Consider the following 15657-nt stretch of genomic DNA (forward strand, 5'->3'; position numbering starts at 1 on the left):
GCTACAGAACGAAATAGTATATTTCGTACCTAGGGCCGAAAATGAGGTTTTGCCGGCTCGAGATAGTTTTTAAGTTCGAGACGAAGTCGAGAACTTAAATCGATCGAGAGCTGCAAAACCATTTCGGTCCGTGGTTCGAACGCTATTTTTCGCCACACTATTTCCTATTACCACTATTCACCACTATAATAATGCACACTGATAGTCAACACAACTACAACTTTAAGGTTATGTGAAGAAATAATTTGAGGAATCAGCAAAAATAAAAATAAATAGTTGCTAGGCAACAGTGACAATAACACAATTCTATTGCAGTGCTATGGATTTTGATTGTGTATTTAAAATGCATTAATGTTTTAAGTAAGTAGCGGACAGCTGATTTTGCGGCCCCGGCCTGTAAAAACCTGCTCGGTCCCCAAATTACGATGACAGCTGGCATGGCCAGCAAAACGTAACTTTCAGCCACCAATTAACGTATGTAATACAGCCAAAAACATCATAGTGTGGTGAAAAATAACATTTTTAAAATAATACACAATAAAACCAACAATCCTATAACAAACAATACAGTAAATATTTACAATGCATCTGGTATATACAAAATTAAATGTTCTGACTGTGACAACTACTACATTGGACAAACCTATCGAAATTTTAAAGTTAGATTCAACGAACATATACAAGCATACAAATCGAAGAACAAAACATCAATGAAATCAAATTTTGCAGATCATTTACTAAAATCCAAACATAAGTTTACTAAGATCGAAGACAACTTAACAATATTAGAAATTGAAAAAGACAGAGAAAAATTGAATGTAAAAGAAGAAATTAATATTTATATGAACTACAAAAATAACAAATCAAATATTTTAAATACAATGATTCCAAAATTGAATAACCCAATATATGAAACAATAGCAAAATTGAGAAAATTTTAATGAAAATAAGTACAACACATCATATAGTATATAAATTAATCAATGAAGACAAAATTATGTTACAAGTTAGAAAAGTTTTATAATATCATATGTTATTTATTTATTTACATATCTTATTTAGATTTTTGTTTACTTTGAAAATGGCCTTAGAGCCGAAACTATAGTCAGTAAATATTTTAATAAATAATTTTACTTGGGTACTAAGTTTTTTAATGTTTAATCTTTATTTATATATATTTATACATATATTTATATATATATTTATATATATCTATATCTATATCTATAAAAGAGGAACTATGTATGTGTGTGTGTGTGTATGTATATACGTTATGGACTCCAAAACCGCTCGACAGATTGTAATGAAACTTTCAGGCATTATTAAGCATCTTTCAAGGATGGTTCGAGTGAAGTTTGGTGCAGATCTATCAAAAGGGCTCTGCCCCAGAGGGTTTTAAGTGGGCCAATGTCAGACTTTTTGATCTACAATGTTTACAAATAAATATAATTTAAAAGCAGATGTTTACTTTTACCAACTGTTTTGTAGGTTTGAATAATTACAACATTCTGTATTAGCATTAGCCATGATTTGAAATAGTGCCACAGTGTTTCTACAGAGTGCAGCACAGAAAACTATTTTACTTTTGAATAAGTCCAAATGTATTAAACCCCAATCGCAGCACACCTGTGCACTTAACAACGTTTAAATTCTCCAATGTTAAATATTAAAACATAAAAACCTTTATAAAAGTACTGTATTATAAACAATAAAAGGGATGATTTTTTAAAATTTATGACAACAGCTAATTTGCAATCAAAAGGTGAGTGAGCGTAGCGAACGAACATCAACCTGGAGGCGAGTAAGCGTAGCGAACGAGCTAACCTGAAAACAAGTGAGCGCAGCGAACGATTTCCAACCTGAAGGTGAGTGAGCGTAGCGAACGAACTTCAACCAGGACGTGATTGAGCCATGCGAATACTTATGAAGTTAAGCGGGGCAAAGCCCGCGGGTACGATAACTCGAGCAAAAATCATCCGATTTTGATGAAATTTTGTACAAACGTGTAAACCTACATTTATTTGAACGAGTTCGCGAACCAGCATGATCGGACTATGGGAACGGGGGTTTATGGGGGGTTTTATGGGGTAAAAATAGGCTTTTCCCATTTTTGACCCTAAAAACACAAAATTTTACAATTTCTTTTCACACCATTTTGTAGAGCATAAAAAAACAAATAATTTAGTATATTGAAGCGTTATCTAATGGTTACGGAGAAAATTCCAAAAAACTGTAAATTTAAAATCCCCATGTTATTCTTAAGGAGAAAAAGTCAACTGTTGTAGTTTGCTTGTTTATGAACATATTTTGACCGAATTTGGAAAATACATTAATTTCTTACTAACCTATTAACATACCACCTTTTTACCCTCCCTGTTGCAGCAAACCTAAGTAGGCCTACTCGTTTAACTAATTCTATTTAAATAGGGAATAAATATGATATTTTTAAGGAGACATTTTAGTGTAAATCCTATCAGGCTAATAGAAATTCGCTTAGTCTGCAGGTTTGCTGCGGCGGGGGTATTTTTTAATGGTAAAGAAGTCATATCCACCACTGTGACGTAGTGTTGCGCTGCAGCATGGCCCGTTTTCCTGTGGGGCCTTGCTTATACAGTAGGAAGCAGGGAGTAGTGTAGGCCTATAATTGGAGGTGGATGTGGTGTTCATATCCATTGGATGATTGCCATCATTAAGTTTGTCTACTTAGTATAAAAACTGCATACATTTTAATCTGTTCAGTACAAATTTTGCAATCGATTTTAAACCAACTTCCCGATGAGCAAGCGACTTGAAACTCTTGAAACAGCTCACAAATAGATGACAATGCAATATTAAATCATTTTATGTTCATATTTCCCTTGACCTACGCCCCATAGGCTTCCAAATTTTCAATGCTTGCATTTTGGAAAAATGTAAATAGTCAAATATATCAATTGAAGTCAGCTGTAAATACTTAAACTTGAAAGTTTGGTCAAAGAGCAGAGGTTAAGAGGTACAGGTTCCTAACTGCTCCCCGTGGTGGAAGGACCGCTCCCGAGAGATTTTAAAAATATAAATAAATATTTCGAAGTAAAGATAAAATATCTGATTACAGATAAAAAAAAGTGTTGGTTAAGTTTGTTCAGTAGGCCCATTTTCTACAACCTCCGAGCATAAACTAACATTATTTTAAAACTTGTTGATATTTTCTTTACTTCCGAACTAATTTTTGGAACGCAATGGGTCATTAAAGGTAAAGTGATTTCAAGTACCTTGTTTCAAGTCAAGTGATAGAGAGGTTTCAAATGGGTTATTTCGCAAATAATGCGTAGCAGCCAATGGAGCGGTATTTAAAGTATCTTAGTCCTAGGCCTACCCATGTAAAATATACATCTAATATACGAAAACAATACAAAACCGCTTTTAGAGAATTTAATGCATGGAATAAGCTATTTATATTGTGTTTTGTTAATTGATGTAGTTTAGTGTGTTTGTACTACTGCATTTAATAGCCCAAACGGTATTTTCGGTAATCAAATATGGCATTAAAAAAAATACAGCTGAAAAATCTATGTATCTTCATATTTAGGGCCTAAAGTGTGACTCTTTTTGACACGAACTCTATTTAATATTTGACCGAGGCAAGGGCGAGGTCAGGAATAGAGCGAGGTTTGAAAACAATGTTAATACGGGTTAGTGTTGTACTAAACTATTAATAATTGTTGAGGCTAAGTAGTTCTCAATATGAAAATATCGATTATCGACTACACTGCTTTTATACAACTGAATATGTCATCTTCCAAAATTATGTCATATTTTACATATTTGAACAAATTTTACCATTCGAAGAAAGTTATTTGTGATTTGTGAATTATCCGAAAATCCAATGAAAAATAAATATTTACGAAGGGGCCCATGTGCAAGTGCAGTTTAGGGTCCAAAACTAGTTTCCTATAAGGTAAAATGAGTCCAGTGCCAATGCCCATTTACCTTTTCAAGATTCCTTTTGTTTAGAACAGTTATTAGATTGGTAAAACAATTAAAATACAATAAATTTGTTGATTTTAGATGTACACTATAAATATCCCCGCCGCAGCAAACCTGTAGACTAAGCGAATTTCAACTTGTCTGATTACATTTTTACTAAAATATTTCCATAAATAAGAAATATTTATTCCCAATTTAAATAACATTAGATTTAATGGGTGTTTAGGTTTGCTGCAACGGGAAAGGTAAAAAGTGTTTTTTTTTTACAATAGGTACGTCAATAGTATAGGATGAAATAAATAAATTTACCAAATTTTATCAATATATATCCATAAACAAGTAAACTACATCAGTTTTCATTTTCTCCATAAGAATAACATGGGAATTTTAAATTACACTATTTTTTAATTTTCTCCGTGACCGTTAGGCATACAACAGCGCTTCAATATACTAAATTATTTATTTTTTTAAGCTCTACAAAAGGGTTTAAAAAGAAATTCCAAAATCTTTTTTTTTTAGGGGAAAAATGGGAAAACCCCATTTTTACCCCATAAAACCATCCAAAAACCCCTGATCCCATGGTCCGATTATGCTGGTTCGCGAACTCGTTCGAATAAACGTAGGTTTACACGTTTGTACTATATTTCATCAAAATCGGATCATTTTTACTCGAGTTATCGCGCTAACGCAAAATCAAATCTGTACTTCTGTCTGTAGGCCTACTTGTACATGTCTGCTGTAGATTTGAATGTTTTTCGTTATGGTGCAGCACACACAGATGTTTTAAAAACATGCGTCGCGGAGCTAAAATAGTTGCTTAAGTTTCTTTGGTAAAAAGAGGAAAACTAGAGTAGAGCAGGACTGCTGTATGTACATTTACCCTTTGTAAACAAATTTTGGTGAAGAAATAGTTCCAAAAATGACTACAATCATAACGTTAATTGAATCGTCGTGTCAAAATGTATACTATTTTGCCAAGGTACTACAAATTCTTCTTCAATATATTGTCGTTAATTGAAAAGCAAATATATTATTTAATCAATTATTTATTATGAATTCACAGTATTACAGAGATAGTGGAGTAAAGTTCGAGGGATATAAATTTCTTAAAACGACCAAACAAACTGAACAATTTAAAATACTGGTATCGCTAACACATGTTTGCAAAACAAGAAGAACGCTTTAATTAATTGTACCATTGACTATACACAGAATTGTACCAATGGGTTTGTCCCATATTATAATTTGTAATTTTATTATTTTCCGTCGCTCCATTGTTTCGTTGCTCCGTTAGCGTTTTATGTAATTCTAAAGTAGTCTAATGTATTATCATTTAATACTTTAGCATATTTCAGTAACAGATCTGCGAGCTTTGCATTTCATCATTTGGCTATCCAGATTAATGGCAAGCTACTCATAGCTGCTTCGTTTACATGAGGAACTGTTGTTGGTTCTGGATTGATAGCTCCACTTGTTATCACACGATCTAATTTCAAGTACACAATATTTCAGTAACTAAAATTAAACATTCAAGTAGGTAGTTTGTACGGTCAATGATGTAACCAAATATAGCAGCCGCCACTTGTGAAACCTTCACAGTCTGCTAGATGACAGTAATTAGCACCCAGTAGTAAACAATCTGGTGTTAACAGCTCTACGTCAGAGTTAGAGTCAGTATATTGAGAGGTGTGGAAGAAGTGTGTGATGGAAGAAGAAACGCAGATACACGAGGCGATGTCCGCTAGCGTGCTGAGCGAGACGGACCAGCTGATGCTGAAGGCAGGGTCGCTGAGGCCGCTGCACACCCACAGCAGTGTCCGAGGACGTAGCTGTAGTCCAGGAGCTCTGCATCGAAGGCTCAGGAGACGTGCTGTGCTCAAGAATGGTGACAAGAACGTCGTCCAGTTTCACGTCTCTAAAAAGAATAGAAAATATCTGCAAGACCTTTTCACAACTATGGTCGACGTCCAATGGCGTTACTCTCTCATCGTATTCTCTATGAGTTTCCTCCTCTCCTGGTTCGGTTTCGGCTGTGTGTGGTGGCTGATAGTGATCACTCACGGAGACCTGGACCCTGACAGACCGGACGACTGGGTCCCTTGTGTCGTCAACATCGAGGGCTTCTGGTCATGCTTTCTGTTCAGCGTCGAGACCCAGAGCACCATCGGATTCGGTGGTAGGGCCACCACGGAAGAGTGTCCCGAGGCGATGGTCGTGATGTGTGTCCAGAGCATCGTGGGGATGGTCATCCAAGCGTTTATGGTCGGGTTCGTCTTCGCCAAGATGGCTCGTCCTAAGCAACGGACCCAGACGTTGTTGTTCAGCAGATACGCCGTGATAAGTCAACGTGACGGCCGACTCTGCCTCATGTTCAGAGTCGGAGACATAAGAGACAAGTCTCATCTCATCGGAGTCAGCTTGCGTGTGCATCTGCTGCGGCACTACGTCACCAAAGAGGGGGAGTTGATCTCTCCGTACCTGCACAAGCTGGAGGTGCAGGCAGACGACTACGACAGTGAGTTGGTGATGATCTGGCCGATGACAGTGGTGCATCGGATTGACGAGCACAGCCCCCTCTACCGCATGAGTGCCGCAGATCTGATGCACGACAGGTTCGAGATCGTCGTGGTGATGGAAGGCACGACGGAGTCTACAGGCCAGACCTCGCAGGCGCGGACCAGTTATCTGCCCTCTGAGGTGCTGTGGGGACACAGGTTCCAGCCCATGGTGTCCTACAGCAAGGAACGCATGTCCTACCTGATAGACTACAGCCTGTTCCACCGCACTCAGCAAGTGGACACGCCGTTGTGTAGTGCCCACGACACAGTTGAGACGCATCACTAGTGTACTGTATCTAGCATTGGAAGTCTTATGACAATTGATTGGTTTGTGTAACTACTCAATTGTTTGGTTACACAAAAGAAGTAGATTTTGGATCTTATGGATTTTGGCTTACACATACCACATATAAATACCTATATTACATTGTGCTTATGTAAAACAGTGAAGATATAAATACAATATTCCATATACGTGAAATAAAAAAAATCTAGAAGGTATGTTATCCTAGTTCTTACTTCTTTAACTTACAAATTAGGTGAACAAACGATCGTAATACACCAAATCTGGAAATTACTAATTTAAATACCGTACGACAACTTTAAGATTATGATCAAATTTAATACGTTAGAAACTGTTTACGAATCAATTAACTACATATTATCTTTTTGTGGCTTTTTATTTTGCTTGTTGTAAACAAAAGAACGAAAGTTACATCTTAATACTGTTTATGTTGTGTTTTATACATTAAATTCACACAAACCTTTCTGGGATCTGAAGGAGATTATATTTATTATAAAAGTAACTCAGTTGTACTTTTATGTCTGATTTTTGTAACGTGTCCTTTAAGCTTAGATCACGAAACCCAATGTTCTTGTCCCCAACAAGGTCTAAAATCCAGCGGAAAGGGGGGGGGGGAGAGAACGGTCCAAGATGGTCTAAAGACACGTAACAAATCGTCGTAAATCGTAAGAAATACTATCCTACTGCAAGTTTATAGAATCATACTCGTATATGTTTATGGATTGCACAGTAAACAATTAGTCTACTTAAAAAAAATATTTGTAATCACTATTTACAAAACATTGATTACCACTCGTTGCTGTTTAACTTATCTCTTCTGTTATGTCTATTATTAGTCCTCTCAATAGGGGTTGTGATAATATATCTCCATCTACTTTGATATTGACTTCTTTTGCACATATATTTTTCCCTACCTTTGTTGGTTTCATCTGGTGTTCAGGGTAATAAAAATTCACTGAAGAATCAAATACATCCAAAACATACTTATTAGGAACTACTCTAATGTGTAAGGATATGTAAATACAAAATAATTTAAAACAAAGCTTAGTTTTTTTACGACTACTGTCCACTAACAGAAGACTGTTTATTATAATGCTTTCGTAAAATATTTTACATTATATTTACATTTCAGTTATCATCATGGTTTCTAATTTTCTCATTTGTTCCAAGATCACTAGGTTAATTTGAGCCATCTCCCATAATTCTACCACGTTAAATTTGATTAACAAATAAAAAAATCTTTCAACTATAAAAAAGACAATAACAATTCAAAATTATAAGGCATGACGCAGAGATGTAACTAAAACATCTCAATAACTGTATATTACGTTATCCTTGAATTTATTATAGCATACAAAGCAGAGTTGACTGACAAATAAGTAGTCCAAATGTTAACATCGTGTAGGCCTATAGGCTTGATAATATATCACGATCACCTGTACTGAAGTTAACAAAAATCAGCTGTTTATGACTTCGAATGCTATTCTTATGGGGAACATTATTCACGTTATATAAAATTTTTTGTTAAACATTTTGTAAATTCCACTATTTTACCACCAACACGGAGTAGAGGCGTTTAAAATATTTCACTTTATCCTTAAATTTCAGTAAACATTATGGTTTCTTAATTATTTTCCCAGTTGTTCCAAGATCCTTAATTTGAACCATCTCCCAGCTTTTTACGACTTTCCAGACTCCCACAACTTTGACGCAAATAATCATCTCACGCAATTGAGCGGAGTTAGCGAGCCTCTTACTGTATATGTAGCATATTATAGATAGATACTAGTTTACGTAGTAAATGGTAATTACAGTAGGTACACAAATCATTAGTAATCGTATGGATTGAAATTAAAAGTATATGAATAACATTTTCCTACGGTCACCCGACAAAGTTGGCTTCCTTGTACTGTTTATAGTACAGAAAGCTGCTAATTGCTGCATATTTATACTTTGCCGTACGGTTTATACTTTGTCGTACGGTTTATACTTTGCCGCACACCAGGATTCCAACGAAACAACACAAAACAGCGTGGTTCTATTATGCACGTAATCCATGTACGCTTGGAAATAGGTTGGCAACACTTAAAGATAATAATACTATGAGCAGCTGATTGACTATTATAACTACGATTTAACCTGTCATTTCGTGTTTATAGTTTCGGTATTTCTGAACTTTCTGGACTTTTCTTTTAAACGTTTTTAAAACATTCCTACGATCTTAATAAACAAGAAAATACCTTTAAAGCATTTTTTTTAGGCGCGGAAACCACTTCAAATTACAAAAACATACGGAACTATATTCTCAAAACGCGGAGCACATTTCTTGCCCAGGATAAATAGCGGAGTGATACGGACTGCGGGTACTACTTTCTCTAGGGCACCATTTGTGTTGCCAGCTGAACCTAAAAACGTGTTGTATAGTGTTTGAAAGACTAATTATTTATTTGCTTAATAGTGACTGTAGGAAAAATATAATGTGTAACACGAGTGAAAAAGGCCTTTGCTGCACTCGAGATCATTCCGCACTCGCCTGCTGCTCGTGCGTAAACATTGCTCTCGTGTGCAGCAAAGTGCCACTTTCACCACTAGTTACACAAATAACTATTTCCAAAAACTCCTTATTGCACATTCGGTATTATTTATAGACAAGTGGTCAGCTGATTACTTCACACCATTGTAAATCACATGTTAACAACCGCAAACCATGCAACAATGCGTTTGTCAAGAATGCAGTCGAAACCATACATTACACCTTTGCTATGACTTCAGTTCAGATGCATCTTCAACATCTATTTGAAGGTTTATTTATACCATAGACTAAGCAACACAAGGGAGTATGATTTATCTATGTTTATACTTAAGCTCATTTTTCGTTACGTAATGGGATGCCACCAGTTTGAACATTTATTGTGAATATGTTTCCACGACACATGCGAAACGTGTCTAATAGAGATGAGGGTGCATTTGTTTACACCCTGTGTGGGTTAGTTTAGTTTATTGTACGAAATGTTATGTTTTATACGCCCGTAAAGAGATGAATGATTGAGTGGGCTTTATCGGATGAATAGTTTCGATATATCGCATCGTGAGGTGGAACACCCCCAATGCCTGCTACACCCCCTGGTCAGTCTACTGCCGCCTCTCCGTAAAGACGTGCAAGTGTCGTGTAGACCAACTGTAAGTATTGTCAGCTCACTAATCACTTTGTCGTGAAAGTAATTAAAAAGAATGATAGGTAAAAATATTTTTATATTGATTTATTTCAAGAAATCCCCGATTACTTTCACGTATTTGTTATAACATAAATATATTTTATACTTTACAATCTGGATTGAACTGAAAAATTTGTGAAGGAAATTTACAGGACCAAACAAAAAACAGTAAACTTTAAAATCGAACAATGTATAACTTTACTACTCAAAATTGTATTGTTATGCTGTAGAAAAAATTGACATTTAATGAAAGAATAAAATTATCGTTTGGTTAGCTGTTTTATACACCTCTAGAGAAAAAAACTTTCGTTAGTAATATTGGGGATAATCTGCACAAATAAAAATTGGTTGAAGATTTTGAAATTATCTTTGCTTCTTTACGTGTCATTCTTCGGATGAGCCTATTTTATTAGTTTGGTAAGAAATCCAGGCCTAAATCGGAGTTCTTTTCCATGTACTTTTAAGAGGAGGATTTAAAAAGGGTTCAGTATCAGATTGACTCCCATTTTTAACTATATCCTCCACAACTATCTTTAATCCGATGGGATATTAAGACAGCCGAGGCCGTCATCGAAGATTATTGCTGTAGCCTACACCTCCACCACGACCTTCACGCCTTTCGTCCATTCGTAGTGAATTAACGGAAAAGGTTCCAAAATAATGTACTCGAATTCGATAAACCTAGAGGTGCCGCGACCAGTGGCTCTATCTTAACCTTTAGAAAGAATTTTGCATAGTATAATCAATTAAAATTTACTATTCAGGTTTTCCATTTATCCTACTATTTTACTGTTGGGAAATGTATCGTTTGGAATCCCATCAGCTTAACCGTACTCTTTACGTCCCTAAATAACTCAGGTTCCCTTTGATTTGTATTTCTGGTAATATCAGATTAGTTCGTGTTTCCAGGTTTGTATATAAACTGGTAACCTGCTCAATTGATATGCACGAGATATGTTCAGGCAAATCCTGTTAGTTTACAACAAGTAGGATCTAACGCCAACGTGCCGTTGCTAGAATATATAAATCATTACGCATTTCTTGTAAAGTGATTAAACGTACCAGTATCTTATTAATATCAAGTTTAGTTGGTTTTTTTAGGTTCCAGGAATGTAATGTCTACCTCTTTTTAGCGAATTTCCCTATAGGAAAGTAGCTATTATCGTAGGTGGCTCTACTCGTTCAAATTTTTATATACAGGGTTAGTAAAAACTGGAGACCCCCAATTAGGTTTTTAACGGCCCATACTAGAAACACTAAACTCGGCACACCTTTATGGCATGTTATGAAGAACTTTTTGGGCATAACCGCCACTTGGTGTACACCCCCCAAATTGGGGATTTTGGGGGAAACTCAAAAGTTTCAAATGGTAAGACCCATATTGAGTGACCTCTCATTTTGAAGGTCGTGATAAAATAAAACTAACAACGCAAACTAGAGGTCTCTATCTTAACACAGAAAAATATGGTAGCCAATTGAATAAAAATTGCAAGTTAATTCTGATTTCAATCAGCTGCATTTTTTACTGGAATGAGATAGAGACCACTAGTTAGCGTCGTTAGTTTTCTTTTATCACAACCTTCAAAATGAGGGGACTATCACTCGATGGGGCTTAACATTAAACATTTTTGAGTTTCCCCCGAAATCCCCCATTTTGGGGATGTACAACAAGTGGCGGTTATGCCCAAAAAGTACTTCATAGCATGCCATAAAGGTGTGCAGAGTTTATTTTTTCTAGTGTGAGCCGTTACAAATTTTCCGTGGGTCTCCAGACTTGGAAAGCTGTAAGTTAAATTTCACTTCTGAGAATTTCAATTGGCTGCCATGTTTTACTAGATTTAGATAGAGACCTCTAGTTTGCGTTGTTGGTTTTCTTTTACCAGGACCTTCAAAATGAGGGGTCACTCAATGGAGCTTAACGTTTAAAATTGTAAACATTTAAAATTTACCATTTGAAATTTTTGAGTTTCCCCCAAAATCCTCAATTTTGGGGATGTACACCAAGTGGCGGTTATGCCTAAAAAGTATTTCATAACATGCCATAAAGGTGTGACGAGTTTAGTTTTTCTAGTATGGGCCGTTAAAAAATTAACAGGGGGTCTCCAGACTTTTTACTAACCCTGTATATCCTCTTCAGGGAGTAAGGCTCATATGGGTACATTAACTTTATTTCAATTTTATTGTATTACTAGCTGTACCCGCGGGCTTTGCCCCGTTTTACTTCATAAGTTAGCTTGTTCGCATGGCTTAATCACGTCCTGGTTGAAGTTCGTTCGCTACGCTCACTCACCTTTAGGTTGGAGCTCGTTCGCTGCGCTCACTTGCCTTCAGGTTAGCTCGTTCGCTACGCTAACTCGTCTCCAGGTTGAAGTTCGTTCGCTACGCTCACTCACCTTTTGGTTACAAATTAGCTGTTGTCATAAATAAAAAAAAAAAAGTGCTGCACCCTGTTGGTAATCGTTGTAAGTTTTTAATGCTTTTGCATATCATAGAACCAACTTTTTAGTTGAAACAGCTGATAAAATCTTTAATTCCCTTTTAATATGAATACTCATAAGGTTAACATGGGGAACTATAGAGCCACTGGGGCGGAGCCCGAAAGGATTTTTGAGATAAGAATATGCCTATATGTTAATCGGGAATGTGAGCTATCATCATGCCAAATTTCAGCAAAATCCGTCCAGTGGTTAATGCGTTTACTTGTCACAAACATACATCCTTACATCCATACATCTATACATCCAAACTTTCTCATTTATAATATTAGTAGGATTCTCAAACACCCACATTTGTACAGTGGTTACTATTGGTTACATTAACTTCTCAAAAGTTGGTAGCACTGATTCCTTTCCTTCCCACATGCAGTGTTGCCAATTGCGGGGAAAATCCTCGTTTTTCGAGGATTTCCAGACCCCGCGAGGATTTATGCGAGGATTCAGATTTTGCGAGTATTTTCGAGGATTTTCAGGTAAAGCTACTAGGATTTTTCTGATAATCGAGTATTCTCAGTGCCTGGGTCTCTTTAAGAATATATTGAAAATCCCTCTGAATATAAGCATTGAAAGAACAGTTTCCGCAACTGAAAAAAGTCAATCAATCAATAAATCAACCAATCAAGATCTAAGAACAAGTAGATGAAGAAGAAGACAAATGAAACGAGGGTGAAATTAGAACTGCCGAACTGGAAACTGGACTGAGGTGAAGTGAAGTATGGTGAAGTGAAGTACTAATTCTATGCTCAGCTCCAGCTGTCGCTGTTATGTCAACTCAGCTCACTAGTCACTGACTCAGCTGAGCTGCGTGCTATAATTCTGTAATCATGAAGCGAATGTGAATTCGAATTGAACTATTGTTATGAGGATATGACTGGAACCGATGTGTGTTTAACAACAAACTACCCCACCTTTTTTAGCTTTTTCACCTGTAGGCTACAGAAATTTGTCGTTTGTTGGTTGCCTTCAGTTCAAATTTTCTTTCAATTAGGCCTACGTAGTGAAAGTGAAATTATTAAAACCTAACAAATTATGATTTATTACTCAGCTGTTCATGATGATTTGGCTTTAAATCAATTATCCTGTCTGATGAAATAGCTTTGTCATCAGTAACAAAGTTAACACAGATCATCTCACACCATTCTACACTCATCTTTCACTCAAATTTGTGTAAAAATACGTACCTAGGTGGCGTCCCCATCTGAATGATTTATAATGTAATTTTCAAAGCTAATAGCTAATATATTATTATTAATGAAGGTTATAAGTATTATATAATTTATAATGTATTTTTTCAGGTACCGTATAAACGCAGGTTTTTTTCTTATTTAGGTGGTCGTGATTTAATACAAACCTTAAGTGAATTATTATACCCTAAAATAAAAAAATAGTTTATGATTTGTTATTGCTAAAGAATTTTGACGTTGTCATAAGCACACCCACAAATTAACCAAGATGAGATTTGACAAAGGATCAGGGTTCAGGGATGGAAAACCTACTTTTACTATTGATTATAATGCATGCGTTAAATCATAGATTATAATTCCATTGTGTTGGTTGGTCTATGGCTAGACCACACTCTACTCACTCATACTATTTACAAAAACCCATAATTTTTCAAGTACAATAGGTTATGCATGTATGTTCGGTTATTTGCACCTCTAGTAAAAAAAAAGAAAATTTGGAAACGTATATTATCATGTTAATATGGGGAAATTTCAAATTATTTTAATCTTTGATGCTAACGAGGATTTTGCGAGTAATTTTAGTATCCTTGCGAGGAAGATCGAGGATTTCCGTCGTTTCGTGCGGGGAAAATCAAAGAGGTTGGTTGGCAACACTGCCCACATGTTTCTAAGGCAACGAAATATTCAGTTGAAAGGGACGGGACACTGTGTGAGGTTATGTGTGAATCAGTAAATTTGCGAACTTTGATGTGTTCTGAAACCCATTGATAATGTACATATACACTTAATAATTTTTGTTTATGATATTATATGCTTTCACCTTTCAAATAATATTTAGTTTACTACATTATCTTTTAAAACGAAACCAGAAATTTGATTTTAATATCTGTACTCATTTGCGTACAAATCTCAAATGTCTTTGAATCTCAAAAAACGTCCCTGAAGAGGATATATACGTCCGTGAACGCGATATCTTGAGTAATTTTTCTCCGATTTTGAAGAAATTTGGTTTGAAGGTAAGGCGGGATAATCTTGAATGATTTCGCGAACCAGCATGATCGGACCATGGTAGAAGGGATTTACGGGGGATTTTATGGGGTAAATATTGGGTTTTCTCATTTTTGTCCCTCAAAACACAATATTTTCAAATTTCTCTCGACCATTTTAAAGAGCTTAAAAAACAAATAATTTAGTATACCAAAGTCTTTTTGTATGTTTATTGGTTACAGAGAAAATGTAAAAAATGCAAATTTAAAATCCCCATGTTATTCTTATGGAGAATATTGTAAAATGTTGTAGTTTGCTTGTTGTGCGAATATATTTTGATAAAACTTGGCAAATTATTTATTTTATACTAAGCTACTAATATCTTATCAAAAACACAATTTATTAGCCTCCCTGTAGCAGCAAACCTAGGCACTCGTTAAACCTAAATGTTATTTAAATAAAAATCAATTCAGGCAAATGGAAATTCGCAGGTTTGCTGCGGCGGGGGTATTAATGATTTTTGTAGTCGAGCGTCATCTTTGGGTGTAATTAAATTTCGTAGTTAGGGGCCTACCAAGGGGGTTGTTCTGGTCTGGCTGGTAAATTACTTACACTATTATAAAGTGCAGTTACAAACCTAGAAGCTGTAATCTATATAGAACCAGATGCCCGAAACCGCACAGGTGAGGCTCTTTAAAAGAGGGGATTTCAAAATATTATTAGCTAAGTTGCTAACCTTATTTATTTGCTTTAGCTAATGATGGGATTTCAACTCTATAATGAAACCAAGAGTGCATATGTATATATTTTGTATTGTTTTCTTATCGAACTCAAACTCTGCACTGAAAATACATTATTTTTGCCCTGAGCAATTTTCAACATACACAGGTATTTCTGACTATGAGACATTGTTAATATTTAGTAGTAAATTGGTTTTACATTACCTTT

The 15657-nt window shown here is 35.7% G+C and overlaps 1 protein-coding gene across 1 annotated transcript; it reads left to right on the top strand.

Annotated features, from left to right (window-relative positions):
* The first annotated feature begins 5660 nt into the window (after positions 1-5660).
* LOC128982976 (ATP-sensitive inward rectifier potassium channel 12-like) lies at positions 5661-6994 on the top strand. The gene has a single exon (XM_054402098.1). It carries the CDS (start codon positions 5671-5673, stop codon positions 6808-6810), a length of 1140 nt encoding a protein of 379 aa, XP_054258073.1. The 5' UTR covers positions 5661-5670; the 3' UTR covers positions 6811-6994.
* Positions 6995-15657: the final 8663 nt, after the last annotated feature.

Source organism: Macrosteles quadrilineatus, unplaced genomic scaffold (genome assembly GCF_028750875.1).
Source record: "Macrosteles quadrilineatus isolate MER2022 unplaced genomic scaffold, UCM_ALF_1.0 Scaffold_1__1_contigs__length_201487025, whole genome shotgun sequence".
In the NCBI taxonomy this organism is placed as follows: domain Eukaryota; kingdom Metazoa; phylum Arthropoda; class Insecta; order Hemiptera; family Cicadellidae; genus Macrosteles; species Macrosteles quadrilineatus.

Excerpts from the sequence above, each read along its gene's own strand:
- LOC128982976 (XM_054402098.1), top strand. The coding sequence starts at position 5,671 with ATGGAAGAAGAAACGCAGATACACGAGGCGATGTCCGCTAGCGTGCTG.